Below are 16,486 nucleotides of genomic sequence, written 5' to 3'. Positions count from 1 at the left end.
GATAGGAGAGAATTATGTAGCCCTTTTTTAATAGGAGGATTTAATGCCTGCTAGACAGAAAAATAATGGCCTTTCCATATGTCTCAAATAACTGCCACATAGAAAAATGATTGTATATTCGCAATTGTAGAATCATCATCTGATAGGAGACGCTGTTTCTTGTTGCAAAGTCTGAATACCTGCATAGGAGTTTGCTGTAGGGAGCAGCTTAGGATTCCTCAGAGTGGACTTGTCTGTCTCTCATTGTATCCTTAGTTTGTGTCACCAAGTACAGGAGAAGAGAATACAGAGTATATTGTATACTTTTTGTGAATAACAAGGAATTTGAAACAGGTAATCAAATCTTAAATTAAGCATTACCAAGCAATGATTTTTGTTTATGTGTTTATTTCTGAAGAAGATTTTGCTGACCCAGAATTAGAATTGTGCTTTGAGGTAGTTTTCTCAGTATTATTGCTCATGAACAATTACTATGTAGAGTCATGTGCTGCATAATGATGCTTTGGTCAGTAACAGACCACGTATATGATGGTAGTCCCATGAGATCATAATGGAGCCAAAAAATCCCTATCACCTAACGATGTCATAGCATTGCTCACATGTTGATGGTGATGCTGATGGAAGCAAACCTGTGTTGCCAGTCATATAAAAAGTATAGCACATACAATTATGTATGATACATAATACTTGAAAGTAATAAATCACTATGTATTTATGTATTTACTGTTAATCATTATTTTACTTTATTTTTTAATTTATTATACTTTTAATGATTTTATTTTAATCATTATTTTAGAATAAGGTTAACTGTAAAGCAGGCTCAGGCATGTCCTTCAGGAAATATTCCAAAAGAAGATCACAGGAGATGACAGCTCCATGCATGTTATTGCCCCTGCAGACCTTCCAGTGGGACAAGATGTAGAGGTGGAAGATAGGAACATTAATGATCCTCACACGGTGCAGACCTAAGCTAATGTGTGGGTTTATGTCTTAGGTTTTAACACAAAAGTTTAAAATGTAAAAAAAAATTTTTAAAAAATGGGAGAAAGCTTATAGTATAAGGATGTAAAGAAAGAAAATATTTTTGTGTAGCTGTACACTGTGTTTAAGTATTATTACAAAGAGTCAATAGTTAAAAGTGTAAAAGTTTATAAAGTAAAAAAGTTACAGTAAGTTGTGCTGGGAGTACAGGCATGAGCCACTGCGCCCGGCCTAAAGGAAAATATTTTTTATAAATTCAGCGTAGCTTCAGTGTATAGTGTTTATAAACTCTATAGTAGTGTACAGTAACATCTCAGGCCTTCACATTCACTCACCACTCACTCACTGACTAAACCAGAGTAACTTTCAGTCCTGCCTGCCTTATTTACAATAAGTACTCTTATATAGGTATACCATTTTTTATACTTTATTTTTACTGTGTATTTTCTATGTTTAGATAGAAAATACTTACTGTGTTACAATTACTTATTCAGTATGATACCATGCTGTACAGGTTTGTAGCCTAGAAACAAAAGGCTATACTGTATAGCGTAGATGCATAGTAAGGTATACCGTCTAGGTTTGTGTACCTACCCTCTGATGTTCACAGGATGACGAAATTGCCTAAGGACACATTTCACAGAACATGCCCCTTTTGTTAAGTGACATGTGACTGTATGTCTGAGGTGGAATACCTGTGTGCAAGAGGGTCTTTTCCTCCTTGCGCTGCTATTATTTTGATGTCAGAACCATCCCTTGGACTGGTTGATACTGTTGTAACCAATTAAATATATCATGTTCATGTTTAAGTTGCCTTTGTTTTCCCTGTCTTCTAAATTTATTCCATATCTTTACTCAGTAGAGCTCTGCATTCTTTATATGTTTTCATGATGATTCATTTTAGTGTTTTAATAAAATTATATTTTGTCTCTATAGAAAAGATTACTATGAACTATGCAATATGCTATGAGCTGCAATATAGTTCATGTATGCTTGAAAATGAATGTTTAGGGCTTTATCACCATTCAGGATATATTGATTGCCTGGTGTGGAAGGAGCTGTGTGAGGTGAAAATGATAGGGTAATGGCAAGCTTGGAAAATTATATAGGTATTCATGTTATGACCATTTAGGAACAATGAGTGGTTCACTTATCCCTTTAGAATATTTCTCATATTACTCTTTGGGATAGTTTTAATGGGTGTCCCATGGAGACAGGAATGAAAGAAACTAACAGTTCTCAACTTCAGGAATATTTATGGAATTATCAAGAACCCTAGAAGCAGCTATAATGGAGCCTTTTTAAAAGGAACTTTCATATTTTTAATTTTAATGAACGTTTTTTGTTGTTATTATTTTAAGGCAATGAATTTCCAAGGGAGGTTAAAGTATCTTCATGGACAGAAAAAGAAAGGGAAAGATGGATCAATACTTCCACCTCAGTTGGCTTTGTTTGCGATAGCTACTCCACTTCAGCCACCATCCATACTTGAAATCCGGACCAAAAATTTTATCTTTAGAACCAAACACAAATTAGACTTCACACCTATTGGTTGTGATGCCAAGTAAGTGAGACTTTTTCACTTTTATTCTATCAGATGTACATTATGTTTCAGTAAGTCTCTCTTAGCATGTAAAACATACATTGTGGACTGTATGTAATATTGTTTATTATTAGATTGGCTATTAGCTTTTATTCTTTCAGTGTAGGCTTTTACAGTAAAAATAATTTCATCAGGCTCACAAATCATCTTTTTAATTTTTTGCAAGACTTGTCTCAGATGATGATGTTCTTATATATTAGTAAGGTTTGTTCTTCTGATGACATTTATGTTGGTTTGTTTTACGTTTTTAAATGGCACAGATGTTATTTGATTTCTAGCCCCAGAAGTTTCAGTAACTTTCAGAAAATTGTGAGCAAGAGTCTGATATTAAGCATTTATACCGTATCAAAACATATCAGTGCTTTTCTCCTTTCTAATGTGGGAATGCAGAGAGGTAATTTGAAAAACCTTCTTCCCTAAAAATAGATTATAAAAACATTCCAGATTTTTATTAAAGATTTTCTGTTACCCCTACATCTGCTCTATTAGATTCAGTTTTCGCATACTAATTTCCGTGGTTTTATTCAGGAAAAGAAAATAGGCTGAAACTGAAATTTGCAATCATAAGCAAGGAAGAGCGGTTGACATAGATGTGTTTAATTTCATATCTACTTACTGATGTGAAATTCTAAATGTGAACTAAAACATTGCAGAAACTAGCGTAAAACCAATGAATTTATCTTTGTTATTTCATTTATGTTAAATCATAATTCATTCTTATTTTACCTTTTTAAATTTTAAACAGAGGAAGAATTGTTTTAGGATATACTGAAGCAGAGCTGTGCACGAGAGGATCAGGGTATCAGTTTATTCATGCTGCTGATATGCTTTATTGTGCTGAGTCCCATATCCGGAGTAAGTTGTAGTTCCTTATGAACATGTCAGAAAAAAACGGCATACACTGTAGTACATGTTTCAAATTCTTATGTAATGTAACATGTTTAAGTAAACTATATGGATAAACTTCTACTTAGTAACTTACCAGGGTTACACTCTTTGTTCATTAACTTGTCTATACCTGCCTCATAGAAATATTGTTGTTTAGTTATTAAAAAATAACCATTTGGCCCATGAAGTTTTGCTTGGTAATTTTTTAATTACATTGTTATCAATTCATAAATCTATGTTAATATTGTAACAATAATGTTAATAACTCTACTTTAAAATTATAAAGTATTAGCCTGTAGGAAAATATTCCCTATTTAAAAATAATTTTTTAATCTTTTTTGTCCCCAATTTATGCTCTCTCTCTACTTTCCTGTGTTACTAGAATTGTCTGGTACATAATCTTCCCTTTAACATTTAAAATAATAAATTTAGTCTGAAATGGAAAAAAAGACTCTGAAAAACCATTTCCATGCCTTTTTTTGTGTGTGTTTAAAATGTATTGTCTTTGGGGATAAAGGAAATACATACAGAACTATGTCACAAGAGCTTTGTTTTAGGAATATTCTTTAATATATTGATTTGGGGTTTGATAATTTAATTTTTAAATTTTATTTTAGTGATTAAGACTGGAGAAAGCGGCTTGATAGTTTTCCGGCTTCTTACAAAAAACAATCGATGGACGTGGGTCCAGTCTAATGCACGCTTGCTTTATAAAAATGGAAGACCAGATTATATCATTGCGACTCAGAGACCACTAACGTAAGCAAAAGAATGTTTTCTGTTTTTGTTAACAGTTTTGTTTTCATAAGTCCTCTTACACGAAAGCATAAAAATAATTCAAGCAGAATTTAGTCTGTAAATAAAAACTGAAAAGTTTAAGTAATTTGTCTAGAAAGAAGAGCACAGGTGAGAGACATTGAGAAGATAGAATTGACAGATTTTATTGAGCAGCTACATGTGCAGAGCTATAGAAAGAAAAGTAAAAGAAAACACTAGGGTTTTATCCTGGGCATATGAAGTACATATGAAAAGCTAGTGTCATTGGTAAAATAAAAGAAAAATATAACAATGCTTTATTTAGAATATGTTCTGTAAACCCAGCAGTGATTTCAAGAGTTTCTTACATATGTTACAAATGAGTCCTTTATCAAATATTTGTATTGCAAATGTTTCCTCCCACCCTGGAGAATTGATTTTTGTCTGTGGCTTGAGGTAAAGATTGATTCCCCCCAGCCCTTATATGTATACCCAATTGACCAGTCACATTGAAAAGATGATTTACTGAGAAGGTCATCTTTTCCTCACTGCACTGTATTTTGATCAGGGGATTTTGTCTTTGGTTCTCTGTCTGGATTGTGTTGTTCTATTAATAGTTCCATTGGTGTAGTTGTCTATTTTGTCTAGCATTACACAGTCCTAGTTATTCTATCTTTATTATAAATTCTATGTCTGAGTGTGTCTTCATTTTGTTTGTTTCGCCTTTTTTGTTGTTCTGCTTGAAGATTGCCTTGGTTCTTCTTTGCCCTTTATAATTCCATATACATTTTAGAAAACAGTTGTCTGAAAATCTGTTGAGATTTTGAGTGAGATTACCTTGAAACTGTAGATCATTTGGGGAGAATTAACATCCTTTTAATACTGAATCTTTGAACCCATGAACATGGTGAATGTATGTGTGTATATAAGTACCCATGGAAGTATATGAGTATGTGTGTACAGATGTATATGAGTGCGTGGGTATGTGTGTACCTCTATAAATTTGTCCTTCTCGCTTGATCAATGTTTCTAGAAGGCACCTTTTTTAAATTAGACTTTATTAGTCTTTATTAGGATCCAACTTTTGGTTTATTGATTTTTTTCTATTTTATACATTTGTTTTCAGTTTTAATTATGTCTGCTCATTATTATTTTCTTCTACTTTCTTTGGGTATAATTTACAATTCTATCCAACTTTTAAAAAATATATACTTAAACATATATATCAGTTTCCCTTTAAGTACAACTTTACAACCCTCATCTTTTGCTATCTTATTTTTATTTAATTGAAAATACTGGCTAATTTTCTTATTTTATTTTATTTTTATTCACAAATTATTTAGAAATACAGTGTTACTGTACTTTAGGGTGTTTGGGGATTTTTCTAGTTGCCTTTTTGTGATTGACTTAGCTTAGTTCTACTATAGTCAGAAAACGTTCTCTGAATGAATTTCAGTTTTTTTGAAATTTGTGGTGGCTTATTTTATGATCTAACACATGGTCTACATTGGTAAAATATCCCATGTAATCTTGTGAAGAATACATGTTCTGTCATTTGGGAATATGTTGTTCTTTTTGTATATCAGAAGTCTAGTTTGTTAATTGTGTTCATATTTCTATACATTTGTTCATATTTTGTGTGCTTCTGTTTTAAGACATGTTGTTTTCATTTATTTATTACTAATAGGGGGCATCTTTTTACATCTTTCTAGGATATTTTTCTTTTATAAATTACGTTTGTGTCATTTACCTGTTTTTCTGTTGAGTTGTTTGCCTCTCTCTTAGACACTATTGGAGCTCTTTATTATGGATGTGAAATTATATATATATATATTATAAATTATATATGTTACAAATATTTTATTTAAGAATTCTATTGCAAAAATACAAATACTTTAATATTAAATAACTTTCATATTACTAATTATGCCAATCTTTGTCTTTATAGCTTCTGGGTTTTATTAGAGAGGTTTGTTGTTTCAGATTCTTAAGTTTCTAATTCCTAATTTTTTTAATTTTGTTATTATTATTTTTTTGAGACAGGAGCTTACTCTATCACCTAGGCTGGAATGCAGTGGCACAAATGTGGCTCACTGCAGCCTTAACCTCCCGGCTCAGGCAGTCCTCCTGCCTCAGCTTCCCGAGTAGATGAGACTGTAGGCATGTGCCACCACGCCTAGCTAATTTGTATTTTTTTGTAGAGGTGAGGGTCTCGCCGTGTTTCCCAGGTTAGTCTCAAAATCCTGGGCTCGAGCAGTCTGCACACATCAGCCTCCCAAAGTGCTGTAATTACAGGCATGCACCACCGTGCCTGGCCCCTAAATTCTCGTAGTCTGTTTTTATGTGTAGAGCTTTATTCCACACAATTTTTGTTTTTGTTTTTGTTTTTGCATGGTGTCAGGTAGGGATGTAATGTGACCATGGAATTAACTAAGTTATTTTTAAAAAATTAAATCATTTAAATATGCTTGTCTGAAAAACAATTTTATAGCGCCAGTCATGAGAATAATTGAGGTGAAAATAAAATATTCCCGCTTTTGAATTCAATCATAATGTATTTTGCTTGATGTTTTTCTTTCTTTAATAATTTTTATTTTAAAATGTTTGATAGAATTTTCTCTAAGACTTTTTTGTACACAACTTTAGAGATGAGGAAGGAAGCGAGCATTTACGAAAACGAAATATGAAGTTGCCTTTTATGTTTACCACTGGAGAAGCTTTGTTGTATGAGGCAACCAACCCTTTTCCTGCCATAATGGATCCCTTACCACTAAGGACTAAAAATGGCACTAGCGAAAAAGACTCTGCTACCAAATCAACTCTAAACAAGGATTCTCTCAATCCTAGTTCCCTCCTCGCTGCCGTGATGCAACAAGATGAGTCTATTTATCTCTATCCTGCTTCAAGTACTTCAAGTACTGCACCTTTTGAGAACAATTTCTTGAACGAATCTATGAGTGAATGCAGAAATTGGGAAGATAATACTGCACCGATGGGAAATGATACTATCCTGAAACATGAGCAAATTGACCAGCCTCAGGATGTGAACTCATTTGCTGGAGGTCACCTAGGGCTCTTTCAGGATAGTAAAAACAGTGACTTGTACAGCATTATGAAAAACCTAGGCATTGATTTTGAAGACATCAAACACATGCAGAATGAAAAATTTTTCAGAAATGATTTTTCCAGTGAGGTTGACTTCAGAGACATTGACTTAACAGATGAAATCTTGACATACATCCAAGATTCTTTAAGTAAGTCTCCGTTCATACCTTCAGATTATCAACAGCAACAGTCCCTGGCTCTGAACTCGAGCTGTATGGTACAGGAACACCTACAGTTAGAACAGCAACAGCAACAACAGCATCACCAAAAGCAAGCAGTAGTGGAGCCACAGCAACAACTGTGTCAGAAAATGAAGCATATGCAAGTTAATGGCATGTTTGCAAATTGGAGCTCTAACCAATTCGTGCCTTTCAGTTGTCCACGGCAAGACCCACAACAATATAATGTCTTTTCAGACTTACATGGGATCAATCAAGAGTTCCCCTACAAATCTGAAATGGATCCTGTGCCTTATACACAGAACTTTATTTCCTGTAATCAGCCTGTATTACCACAACATTCCAAATGTACAGAGCTGGACTATCCTATGGGGAGTTATGAACCATCCCCATACCCCACTACTTCTAGTTTAGAAGATTTTGTCACTTGTTTACAAGTTCCTGAAAACCAAAAGCATGGATTAAATCCACAGTCAGCCATAGTAACTCCTCAGACTTGTTATGCTGGGGCCATGTCGATGTATCAGTGCCAGCCAGAACCTCAGCACACCCACGTGGGTCAGATGCAGTACAACCCCGTACTGCCAGGCCAGCAGGCATTTTTAAACAAGGTAAGGGTGTTATCAAACTGAATAAATCTTTCAGTGGTTCTTTTTACCTTATAGACATGTTACACATTTTTTATGTCAGCTGATTGTAATCTATTTTCCGTAGCGTTCATGGAGACAGCATTTTTCATTATAGCTGTGACTACCTTTTTTTTTTTTTTTTTTTTTTTACAAGCCTGTACTTTTTCTAGTATATCATTCACCTGATTCATGAGGGAGAAAGATACGAAGGACTGAAGCAACATGAATGTGTCCTTAATATAAGATGACCTAAATTACCAGGTGAAATTAGTTTTTAGAAGTATTATGTTTAAAATAGATAATTTGGTTTATTCTTTCTGGATTCTTTAAAAATATGGCAATTTAAAAATTCAAACTTCAAAAAGTATTGCAATTTTTAAGAATAATTTCTTCAAAGCTCTATTTTTTTATATGTGTTTGAAATTGAGTTAAACTCAAATGTAAGTGTACTTTCTTACAATGCCTTTGAAACTCTAGATTAATTATATCCCTGGAATTCAGTCCTAGGCACCTCCATGTTCTCGAGCTATTCCTCCACACTACCTCCCCTATCCTCATTTTATCCTTTAAGGTAGAATGGCTTTCTTTTCTGCCTTTCTTGAAAGAGGTAACTCAGCTGGCTTTCTGTCATGGAAATCAAGCTTGATAGTGTATTTTTGTTGTTTAAATGTGTCATCAGAATCTATCTGGCAGTGAGCACGCTTTAAAAATGATCACTGAAAAAAAAAGTTAACATAATGTTAATAGCTGCTGTCTCTGGCCACTCAGGAATATATCATGTTTGCATTTATGCTTTTCCATTAGAATATATTTAGTTCATTTTAAAGGATATTTAAGTTTAGCTTTAAAGAATATCTTGACTAAAATTAAGCTCCTTGGCCCCTGTTTACTCTGTATTAGAGTATAATAATTAAAAGTATGACCTGAAGCTTTATCTTTAATTGTATTTTCTGGCTTTTTTCATACATTTTGCTTGTGTAATCGTTTATGAGCTTTTTAATAGAAAATGATGGTGAAGATTTTTTCTTATTCTCATTCCTTACATCTTTCAATTGTATTAAAATTGAATAATATTCAGTTAGTCTATCTCAGAAAATTGCTATGAAAGTATATTTTACTCTTGAGTAAAGCAAATTGTCCAGAAGTTAATTCTGTAAAATTACATTTTGAATAAGGAGTTGCATGAGTAGCACGTAAGTTCTTTGCAGTGTTTTCCCCTCGCTACTTTTTATTGTTTCTTTGTGAATAAACAAATAATTCTATAGACCCACATATACTCCAGAGTAGATGTTATTGAGCTAAGACACTCAATATTGAGCCACTGAGTAGCTGTTGAGCCCTTGAAATGTGGCTAGTCCAAATTGAGATGTGCTGTGTGAAATACACATTGGATTTTTGAAGACTTGGCTTGAAAAAAGAATGTTAAATATCTCATCTTTTATTGTTGATCTCATGTTGAAATGATTAGTTTTTCAGCAGCCACATTAAAAAAGTAAAAAGAAACAGGTAAAATTAACTTTAGTAATGTATTTTATTTAATCTACTGTGGCCAAAAATTTAAGTTCTGTATGTGACTCACATTATATTTCTATTGGATGACACTATCTGTACAGTATGTTTAAAGAGAATGGCTGACATGAATTGTGTTATGAGTAATGAGAAAAAATCATTTAAAACTCACCATTATCCGGACAGGTAATACTTTTTATTTAAAGAATTTACAGTATTGCCATTCATTGAAGAGACAGGTTATATGACTTTTACTATAGATTTTATATATGTTTTGGAGGATCTGTGAAGTAATTAACATTTTGATTACTGAAGCCTGTTATGTAGGCTTTACAAAGGTAGATTTTATTTGAAGCAATTAAGGCTATGATTTTAATCTGTTCTAAAGTTTCCAGAACTTCCACTAACTAAAATATAAAGGCTCTATAATCTATAAAACTCTACAGAGCTGTGCATCTTCATGTCGTTCCTTTTTATTTTTCTTTTTTCTACTAGCAGTTATAGAAACCAGATTCATTGCAGTGTAAGAAAACAAGAAAGGGCATTTTCTTTTGGTAACTTGATTCTGTAATTAGAACTATGCTTTCAGTAGTATTAATTAAAAGTATGAATAAGGAATCAGTTATGAAAATCATACCTGTGGTGTAATATTTTAGGAATATTTAGAAACATTTAGAAAATCAGAAGCTACCTTTTTTGGAAAAGTTTTTCATTCCAGTGTAAGATTCCTGAATATAATCAGTTCATTGACACCTATAACTTGAAACCTGGTCAGAGCAAACCTACTTATGACAGAGAATATTTAACTGTAATTCCTGACTGGTGCTCTTTGACCCACCAATTCCTGCCTGACCCAAAGGCAGTCTGAAATGAGACAGCTGTATCACTCATCTGTACCATGTTCAAAATTTCCTGTCAGATTAATGGAAAAACAGGTTATAAATGTAACTAATACGTAATATGTCCTCAGTATGTCTTCACTGTGTGAAAGATTTAAATTTAGCAGCAGTAAAGGAACTTAAAGTTTACAACTCTCAGGGGTAAGATTTTAAAAATACATGTTAATATGTTATTTAATGGCTTAAGATACTTGGAAGATCTATTCCAATAAGTTGCATCATCATTTTTGTTTTCAGTTTCAGAATGGAGTTTTAAATGAAACATATCCAGCTGAATTAAATAACATAAATAACACTCAGGCTACCACACATCTTCAGCCACTTCATCATCCGTCAGAAGCCAGACCTTTTCCTGATTTGACATCCAGTGGATTCCTGTAATTCCAAGCCCAATTTTGACCCTGGTTTTTGGATTAAATTAGTTTGTGAAGGATTATGGAATAATAAAACTGTCACTGTTGGACGTCAGCAAGTTCACATGGAGGCGTTGATGCATGCTATTCACAATTATTCCAAACCAAATTTTAATTTTTGCTTTTAGAAAAGGAAGTTTAAAAATGGTATCAAAATAGTACCTATACTATAGTCATTAAGGTAGAAAGTGTACTGCCACAGAGTAGTGAGATACCATCTACATTTCACATTATTCTGAGCACCACAAAATATGCAAAACTTTATCAGGGAAACTAAGACTCTTTTAAATTAGAAAGCATTCTTTATTTGAATTATTTCTGTCAGAATAAAAATAAAATACTTTGAGTTTTGAACTACTGGATTCTTATTAGTTCCCCAAATACAAAGTTACAGAACTAAACTAGTTTTTCCTATCATGTTAACCTCTGCTTTTATCTCGGATGTTAAAATAAACGGTTTGGTGCTTTTTATAAAAAGATGATCTCCGTGCTCTCCTCCTCCACTGTTCATCTAAGTGCCTCACATTTTTTTCTACCTGTAACACTGTAGGATGTATATTTTATATAAAGTATTCTTTTTTAAATTAATATCTTTCTGCACACAAATATTATTTGTATTTCCTAAATCCAACCATTTTCATTAATTCAGGCATGTTTTAACTCTTCTACTCACCTATTTTCTTTAGGTAAAGGGCAAATAATGATTGAAAAAATATTTATTACATAATTTAGTAGTTTCTAGACTATAAATGTTGCTATGTGCCTTATGTTGAAAAAATTTAAAAGTAAAATGTCTTTCCAAATTATTCTTAATTATTATAAAAATATTAAGACAATCACACTTAAGTTTCTCAACAGTGTTTTCAGAAGAAATATACCACTCTTTACCTTTATTGAAGACTCATGATAGTTGAATGTTGCAATGTGAAAAATCTGCTGTTAACTGCAACCATGTTTATTAAATTGCAAGAAGCTTTATTTCTAACTTTTTAATTATATTAAGCAAAACACCCATTTCAATGTGTATAAATTGTCTTTAAAAATTGTTTTAGACCTATAAACCTTGATAATATATTGTGTTGACTTTATAAATTTCGCTTCTTAGAACAGTGGAAACTATTTGTTTTTCTCATATTTGAGGAGTGTTAAGATTGCAGATAGCAATGTTTGGTGCAAAGTATTGTAATGAGTGAATTGAATGGTGCATTGTATAGATATAATGAACAAAATTATTTGTAAGATATTTGCAGTTTTTCATTTTAAAAAGTCCATACCTTATATATGCACTTAAATAATTTGTTGGGGCTTTTCATACTTTATCAGTGTGTCTTTGTAAGAAATAAAGTAATGAATCCAACTGCTTAAAGTTGGTATTAAGAAAAAGACAACCACACAGTTCATTTACCTTCAAACATTAGGTTGTTTTTAATGATATACTGATCATCTTTACCAATAGGCAAATTAATCACTCTACCAACTTTACTGTCCTGAAATGGCTTAAAAGAAAAAAATGACACCATCTTTTCTTCTTTTCTTCTTCTTCTTTTTTTGAGACAGAGTCTCACTCTGCCGCCCAGACTGGAGTGCAGTGGCACAATCTTGGCTCACTGCAACCTCTACCTCTTGGGTTCAAGCGATTCTCCTGCCTTAGCCTCCCAAGTTGCTGGGATTACAGGTATATGCCACCATGCCCAACTAATTTTTGTATTTTTAGTAGAAACGGGTTTCACCATGTTGGCCAGGCTGGTCTCAAACTCCTAACCTCAGGTGAACCTCCCACCTCGGCCTCCCAAAGTGTTGGGATTACAGGCGTGAGCCACCACACTCAGCTATTCTTTCCTTTAGCTATGAGAGCTGAAGAGCTTAGACACATTTTACATGTATTATTTTAAAATCTGATGGAATCCCAAACTGAGATGTATTAAAATACAGTTTTTGGCCAGGTGCAGTGGCTCACGCCTGTAATCCCAGCACTTTGGGAGGAGGGCGAAGAGGGTGGATCACAAGGTCAAGAGATCGAGACCATCCTGACCAACATGGTGAAACCCCGTCTCTACTAAAAATACAAAGATTAGCTGAGCATGGTGGCGTGAGCCTGTAGTCGTAGCTACTCGGGAGCCTGAGGCAGGAAAATAGCCTGAACCCGGGAGACAGAGGTTGTAGAGCTGAGGTCACACTACTGCACTCCAGCCTGGCAATAGACCGAGACTCCATCTCCAAAAAAAAAAAAAAAAAAATACAGTTCTTATTTCTTTTACTTTTTTTAGTAAATTAATGTATATAAAAGTGTCTTCGTACAAAATATCTCTCAGTTCTGTGTATTGTCAGTCAAAACTTTGAACCTGTAGAATCAATTTAAGTTTTGAAAATTTGTCTGAAACATTTCATAATTTGTTTCCAGCATGAGGTATCCTTTTAAGGATTTAGACCAGTGGTCTAGATTAATACTCTATTTTTACATTTAAACCTTTTATTGTAAGTCTTATATAAACCATTTTTGTTACTCTCTTCCACATGTTACTGGATAAACTGTTTAGTGGAAAAATAGGCTTTTTAATCATGAATATGATGACAATCAGTTATACAGTTATAAAATTAAAAGTTTTAAAAGCAATATTGTATATTTTTATCTATATAAAATAACTAAAATGTATCTAAGAATAATAAAATCACATTAAACCAAATACCTGTTTGTCTGTTTTAAGTGCCAAACAAAGGATGCTTAGTGCACCGCTACATTGAGAGAGTTATTTCTAGATGATGTGCACATTTAAGGATGTGGATGTGTCTCATTTAGTCTTTTCCTATACCAGGTTTTTCTTATAATACCTGAAGACTTACCAGTATTCTAGTGTATTATGAAGATTTCAGTCATTACTATGCACAAACCAGTGTTTTTCGATGTTACTAAATTTTAGGTAAATGTTTTCATGGCTTTTTTCTTCAAAGTGTTACTGCTTACCTATATCATGCATAGATTTTTGCTTAAAGTATGATTTATAATGTCCTTATTATCAAAGTTGTATACAATAAATAATAAAATAACAAATATGGATAACATGTTTTAATGTAAATTCTTCTCTCTGGTCCACGTAAAGGAAATTATCATTTATACTATAGTATTATAACTATGTTAGATGAGGGCAATCTACAATGCTTAGTGATATGTTAAGTCAATAATTCATAAACTTCTTATACAATTTTGCCCCCAGTGTTTGACCTTTATCTGGATATAAAAAAACACTCTCAGTAGCTTCATGAATTAAAATGCTTCTGAAATGAACTTTTTTAAGCCCTGTGTTATCAGTGTAGTAGTGTATTTCAGATTAAAATCCAAAATCCCATTTTAATAATATTTTATGAATATTTCTGAAGAAATTTGAAATAACCCTTGTTAGCTGTATTTTTTGCTTAGTTTAGAAAAACTATTGCCCAAACTTAGTATTTCTGTTTAATAAGTATAAATGATATGGAAGCCTTTGGCCTTAAATTCATGACTGTTGAACATTCATGAAAAATTCTGCAATTAGAATTGATTGAAGAAAAATTTCTGAGAAGTTTTCATTCTCGTGACAGTTATTTTTCTATTAGATTTATATCTCTTCTTTACAATTTGGTATTTTTCTCCACTAGCATATCATAAGTTAGCATCATACTTAATTCTGAACATTTTAGACTAACCCTGAGTCTTTAAGAATTACATAAAATATTTAGTTTTAACTCTTTGATCTGAAAAAATTCAAGTAAAAATCCAGATAACCTGAGTGCATCTCTGCTTGCACTTAGGTGATTTCTGTCACCATGAATGACTCCAGATTGTCCAATTTCACCAGCTCTACCAAACACCGACCCAGGGATGTTGGCCACTGACAGGACTGGATGACATCTGTCTAATTTCTTTCACTGCCTGCAGATGACCTTGTTTCTGTTTTTACTAATAAAATTGAGGGTGTCATCCTAAGTTTGTCTGTACCTTCACCTCAGCAATTCCTCTATCCTTGGACTTACCTACAGTATGTGAGGAGGAGAGGTTCCTGAACTCCAGGGTTAGCCCCTGTCCTTTCCCATTCTCATGCACACAGCTTTGACAACTCCCTTCTAAGAGGCTCTCCTTTTCTGTAGGATTCCCTGTGAATAGATCCTTCTCCATCCTGGAAAAAAATTACTTGAACCTGCACTTCCTTCTCTATTAAATTACTTCTTTACCTTCTTCCTTTGTCACAGTTTTGATCTCCTGAAATCTAGTTTTGTTTTCCATCCTTCCATTATACTGCAGTGTTCGTTCACTAAACTTCTTATCATAGGCTCATTTTCTGTGGCCCTGCAACCAAATTGATTACACTTTCAATGAACTTTTTTCTTCTCTTCCATGACATTAGTTGCCCTATAAGCTCCTATTATCCCTTCTCTTTCCTTTGTTAACCACTCATTCCTCCTCCCACCTGGCAGCAGGCTTAGTTTTGACCATTTGTGGCTCTTTATGTATGTGCTATCTAAGAAGTGATTCAATGCCTTACCTCTGATTGACATTTGTGGAGCAATTATTTCCCTTAGAGAGCAGCATAGCATAGCTAAGCTAAACACATAGACGCTGGAGTCAGACTACTAGGTATAGATCCTGGCTTTGCCATAAATAAGATATGTCACTGGGAAGGTTTCTTACTTTCTCTGAACCTAAGATTCCTTTTCTGTAAAATAAGACTTAACAGTACCTGTCTCACTGGATTGCTGGAGGATTCAGTGATTTATATAAAATACTTAGCTGCCAGTAGCCAAAACTGGAATAATGTGAGCAACTAAATAAGTGATGATAGCATTAGATTACAGCACAAAGAATATCCATGAATCCATACTGATATAAATAAAATGGTTGAAAAATAAATGGGGGAGAAGGAGCACATCTTTCCTATAGAAGAATCCCAAATAATATTGGTAGCTACTATGCTCTCTGATACGTGATCTTAGTTCTCCTCCCCTGGAAATATGAGCTAGACTTAATGACTTGCTTTTAAGGAGCAGAGTACAGAAAGAGAAGAAAATAACTTTACATTGTTGAAATCTGGCAAGCACTACTTTAACCAAGTGATCAAGGTTAACATCACCAATGAAAAGTCATGTTGATATAACATGATTTACCTGATATGATGCTTTGAGAAGTGTAGGTCTCAAAGCTTCCTGATATTCTTAAAAACATATAGCCTCGGTCTAATTATGAGAAAACATCAAACCCAGATTCAGGGACATGCCAGAAAATTTCTGAGAGGATTTTTAAAGTGTCACTGTCACAGAAAGAGACTGAATAATTGTCACAGAGCAGAGGAGGCTAAGGAGGCATGATGACTGAATTTAATGTGATATCTTGGATGGCGTCCTTCATAGAAAAAGGGCATTACCAAGAATCTGCAGAACTCTTTAGTTAATAGTACCGCATCATTGTTAATTTTTTAGTTTTGACCAATGTACCATGGTTAGATAAGACATTAGAGGTACCTAGCTGCAGAGAATAAAGACACTCTATAACCTT

The 16,486-nt window shown here is 33.4% G+C and overlaps 1 protein-coding gene across 1 annotated transcript in view; it reads left to right on the top strand.

Moving 5' to 3' along the window:
* AHR (aryl hydrocarbon receptor) overlaps positions 1-14,011 on the top strand; it is a 47,728-nt gene extending 33,717 nt beyond the window's left edge. Inside the window, exons 7-11 of the mRNA XM_007981966.3 lie at positions 2,343-2,545; positions 3,330-3,439; positions 4,090-4,231; positions 6,875-8,123; positions 10,787-14,011. Of these exons, the coding sequence (XP_007980157.1) occupies positions 2,343-2,545; positions 3,330-3,439; positions 4,090-4,231; positions 6,875-8,123; positions 10,787-10,930 (1,848 nt within the window). The 3' untranslated portion in view covers positions 10,931-14,011. The remainder of the gene's footprint in view (positions 1-2,342; positions 2,546-3,329; positions 3,440-4,089; positions 4,232-6,874; positions 8,124-10,786) is intronic.
* The last annotated feature ends 2,475 nt before the right edge of the window (positions 14,012-16,486 follow it).

Source organism: Chlorocebus sabaeus, chromosome 21, assembly GCF_047675955.1.
Source record: "Chlorocebus sabaeus isolate Y175 chromosome 21, mChlSab1.0.hap1, whole genome shotgun sequence".
Taxonomy (NCBI): domain Eukaryota; kingdom Metazoa; phylum Chordata; class Mammalia; order Primates; family Cercopithecidae; genus Chlorocebus; species Chlorocebus sabaeus.
Note: the sequence above shows the minus strand (reverse complement) of the source record. Positions and strands in the feature narration are given on the sequence as shown.